The 4,776-nt window shown below is 37.7% G+C and overlaps 1 protein-coding gene across 1 annotated transcript; it reads left to right on the top strand.

Moving 5' to 3' along the window:
• The first annotated feature begins 701 nt into the window (after positions 1-701).
• LOC112001069 (pentatricopeptide repeat-containing protein At3g23020) lies at positions 702-4,336 on the top strand. Its single transcript, XM_024033233.2, has one exon. It carries the CDS (start codon positions 1,210-1,212, stop codon positions 3,796-3,798), a length of 2,589 nt encoding a protein of 862 aa, XP_023889001.2. The 5' UTR covers positions 702-1,209; the 3' UTR covers positions 3,799-4,336.
• Positions 4,337-4,776: the final 440 nt, after the last annotated feature.

Here is a 4,776-nt window from a genome sequence, read left to right as displayed (position 1 = left end):
TTGATTGCACACCTCTAAATCAATGTGTAAATGTTGTGATAGAAACCTACTGCTTTACCAAACATAACTATCATGTACACACAGTTGCCCATAATTCCATTTAATTTTATCTATAGTTAAGTTAGTGAAAAAAAATATTAATGGGCTCTAATAAGCTTAATTAGTAAAAGGTAAATGTTTTGTTGCATACTAGTATGCAGCAAAATGTTTCCCTTAGTAAAATCAAAGCACTAAGAGTAGGGTTGTAAACAAGAACTTGTTCATTTAATTTTATTATAAACACAAGTGAGTTTAAGTTTATTATCAAATAAAATTACATGTTCCAGTTTAGTTCATATTTTTGTTGAATAAACTCGAGTTTGTTTACAACCTATCTTGATTAAACCATGACTAAAACTTTTTACCCCTTCAAAAATTTATGAATTTTTACAATGAATGGACTGTTTATACCATCAGTAGATTACAAATAATAATATGATATAATATAAACCTATTTACAAACTTATACAATCCAAACTCAAGTCTATATAAGTATGTTTTTAGACAAATATTCATATAAAAATATAACACTATATAGTTAAATTGAGCATTTTGTTCACAATACATTTTAATGTTTGATCTTAACTTGTTTAATACCCAAGCTTAAACTTGTTTGCCGAACAAACAAACATAAACTTTTTTTTTATTTTTTTTGAGGGAACCAAGCTTAAACTATTCACGAACCGTTTGCTTCATTACAACCTCTATCCATAATTCAAATACTCCATCCACCAAGGCCCCAATATTATAGAATTATCTTTTACACCCAAAAAAAAAAAAAAAACTACTGTTTAACACTTTAACTTGCTGCCATTTCCAGTTATTGGTGATGATTCAGATTGAGTATTTTTAAAACTAGAAGTTCAATTTCTACTCAAACCTGGTAGAAGCCTAGAAGTCTAGAACCGAAATATCATTCCTATCGAGAAACAGTTGGACACTCATTTCATCAAGAGCTCAACACGCACGGCACCTCCACTCCTTGACTCACTCGATAGTAGACGCTCCATCACTGCTCCCATCCCACGAGCATCAACAGCGTCGTCTTGGTCCATGATTTCTGAGTTGCTTCCATTACTACTTCACCAAAAAGTTGTGTATATCTAATCATTCTCAACCTTTCTTCAAACCATTAGCACATATTCCTTGGTGTAAACAACAACAAAAAAAATGCTGGTGAAGCTCCAGCATTTAGATACCAGTTACTTCCACGTACTGGATTCTACAAGAGCCTCACCCTGCATAGGAGTTTCAGTTTCTCCACTGGACCATGTTGAGCCATTTACCAACAGACACAGAGAACATAAAGTTCTTCAATGTCCCAGTGGAGAAATTAAAAGGTTTGATGCGTCCCATGAAAGAAGTGGTGGTGTTGTTCATGAACATGGATTGAAGAAACCCAGTTTGGTGAAAAACCCAGATGGGAAACAGAGAGAACGCCGTAGGGATAGTGGTAGACTTGTGAATAAGAGGGATTTTGGTGTTAAATTCAGACTGGGAGGTGGGAATGGATTATTGGAGAAAGTGCACCCTAGGTGTTCGACGAAATGGGTCTCTTATGGTGGATGCATTCCTGCGATTTTGCAGGCTTTGGATACGGTTCAGGATTTAGATGAGGCTTTGAGGCCATGGGAAGACAGGATTGGTAACAAGGAAAGAAGCATAATTTTGAAGGAGCAGCAGAGTTGGGAGAGGGCTTTGGAGATTTTTGAGTGGTTTAAAAGGAAGGGTTGTTATGAATTGAATGTGATTCACTACAACATTATGCTTAGGAGTCTTGGGAAAGCACGGAAATGGAGATTTGTGGAGAGTTTGTGGGATGAGATGAGTGTTAAGGGAATCGTGCCAATAAATTCCACCTATGGAACTCTGATTGATGTTTACAGCAAGGGTGGGCTTAAGGAAGAAGCCCTTCTTTGGCTTGATAGAATGAACAAACAAGGTATGGAACCTGATGAGGTTACCATGGGGATTGTGGTTCAGTTGTTTAAGAAGGCAGGGGAGTTTCACAAAGCTGAAGAATTTTTCAAGAAGTGGTCATTTGGTGAATCTTTGAGGCATGAGGGTAGCACTACTACTACAGCTATTGCTGAAGTAGGGAGTTCTCTGCATGCTCACACTACTTTGAGCTCACATACATACAATACATTGATCGACACATATGGGAAGGCTGGACAACTTAAAGAAGCATCTGAAACTTTTGCACAGATGCTCAAGGAAGGGATAGCTCCAAACACAGTGACTTTCAATACAATGATTCACATTTGTGGCAATAATGGCCAACTAGATGAAGTGGCTTTGCTGATGCAGAAAATGGAGGAGCTCCGATGCCCACCTGACACAAGAACATATAATATTCTCATTTCCCTCCATGCCAAGCATGATAATATAAGCATGGCGGCAAACTACTTTGTGAAGATGAAGGAGGCTAGCCTCAAGCCAGACCTTGTGAGTTACCGCACCCTCTTGTATGCATACTCAATAAGGCATATGGTTCACCAAGCTGAAGACCTACTGTTGGAGATGGATGGAAGTGGTCTTGAGATTGATGAATACACCCAGTCAGCTCTGACTAGAATGTATATAGAAGCTGAGATGCTTGAGAAGTCATGGTTATGGTTCAGGAGGTTTCATCTTTCAGGGGCCATGAGTTCTGAGTGTTATTCTGCTAATATTGATGCATATGGTGAGCATGGCCACATTTTGGAAGCTGAAAAAGTTTTCATTTGTTGCCAAGAACAGAAGAAGCTGAGTGTCCTTCAGTTCAATGTAATGATTAAAGCTTATGGGATAGGAAAGTGCTATGATAAAGCATGTCGGTTGTTTGATAGCATGGAGAGTTATAGCGTAGTTCCAGACAAATGTAGCTATAGTTCTCTAATACAAATTTTGGCTGGTGCTGACATGCCACACAGAGCAAAACCCTATCTGAGTAGGATGCAGGAGGCAGGACTGGTAAGTGATTGCATCCCATATTGTGCTCTGATATCGAGCTTTGCAAAATTAGGTCAGTTGGAAATGGCAGAGGAACTATATAAGGAAATGATCAGATTTGATGTGCAGCCGGATGTCATTGTCTATGGGGTACTGATAAATGCTTTTGCTGATGTTGGGAGTGTAAAAGAAGCTATGAGTTATGTCGATGCAATGAAAAGGGCAGGTTTGCCTGGAAATACAGTCATATACAACTCCTTGATCAAGCTCTATACCAAAGTTGGCTACTTGAAAGAAGCAGAAGAAACATACAAAATGCTTCAATCCTCAAAGGAGGGTCCAGCTATATATTCTTCGAATTGTATGATTGATCTTTATAGTGAACGATCTATGGTTAAACAAGCAGAAGAGATTTTTGAGAGCTTGAAGAGAAAGGGAAATGCAAATGAGTTTACATTTGCAATGATGTTGTGCATGTACAAGAAAATTGGGAGGTACAAGGAAGCTGTTCAAATTGCAAGACAGATGAGAGGACTGGGACTTCAAACTAATTTGTTGAGTTATAATAATGTGCTTGGGTTGTATGTGATGGATGGCAGATTCAGGGAGGCAGTGAGAACCTTCAATGAAATGATAGAAGCTGCTATTCAACCTGATGATTGTACATTCAAATTACTTGGAGTTGTTCTGGTGAGGTGTGGAGTTCCAAAGCAAGCAGTTGGCAAGCTGGAAGTAGCAATGAAGAAGGATGCTCAGAGTGGTTTGCAGGCTTGGATGTCAACTCTCTCATCTGTAGGTAAAGTGGATGATTATGCAGACATATAAATATTTTCTTTGCAACCAGTGTTTTGAGTGTGACCTTTCTGATTAAAGGTTGCAAGATAAAGCTGATCAATGATATTCACATGCCGACCTGGTTGAGATCTTCTTAACTGTATTTCTTGTTTGAAGCTGAAATGCAATATGAATTTGAAAATGTCCATGATCCTCTGTTCAACTTACGTATTGCACAAACCTGAAGGCACTAGATAGATCAGAGAGAAGTCCAACAAGAACATGTACTGAGGGTCTGAGGCTGTGAGGAAAAACATATTGCCCTTTTTTTGTGTGTAAGATATGGTCTTGTAACAGTTGACTGCCTGAGCAGTGTATGTATACCCAACCCCAGTGTACTTAGAATAAGGCTTTGTTGAGTTGTATTGAACATTTTGTAAATCCACTTCTATTAGAAGCCTGCATGGCATAGTAACTAAGAATGCCAATGGTATCCTCTAACGATGTAACAGAAATTTCTCCAAGTTTTATTTGAATGTGACACCAACGTTAATTTGGCCTGGATAGAGAGAATCCATTTGCACTATAATATGGAGTTTTATCTAAATATTGCCCATCTTCAAGCTTTAGGATCTTCTTCTCTATTATTTTTAGCTGACATGAGCAGGGTGTCAGTTATTAACTCACAGGTAATTGCTAATATATCTAAAATAACTGTGTTTTTGTAGCTTTTATGTTGGTTCTTTTTATTGTTTTATTGTTTTATTTTTAGCAAAGAAAATGATAACTGTTTTTATTTATTCAGAAGAATCATATGCAGAGCTATAACAAGATGCAGAGAAGAAACCCAAGAGGTTCTTCTGGTCAGTAAAAACATCAAAAACCTAAACAAAACTACAGCTGAGGAGAATAGTTCAGGCAAAGCCGAGCATATATGTCTACATGCATGCAGATGCTATTGTACATAAAGCCACATTATACACATCTGTATGTCATCACAAACTCCATTATTAGTACTATCAATTTCTA

This window comes from Quercus suber, unplaced genomic scaffold (genome assembly GCF_002906115.3).
Source record: "Quercus suber isolate HL8 unplaced genomic scaffold, Cork oak 2.0 scaffold_26, whole genome shotgun sequence".
NCBI lineage: Eukaryota > Viridiplantae > Streptophyta > Magnoliopsida > Fagales > Fagaceae > Quercus > Quercus suber.
This window is presented reverse-complemented; position numbering and strand designations above follow the sequence as displayed.

Coding starts and splice junctions, on each gene's coding strand:
- LOC112001069 (XM_024033233.2), top strand. CDS start 1,210: ATGCTGGTGAAGCTCCAGCATTTAGATACCAGTTACTTCCACGTACTG.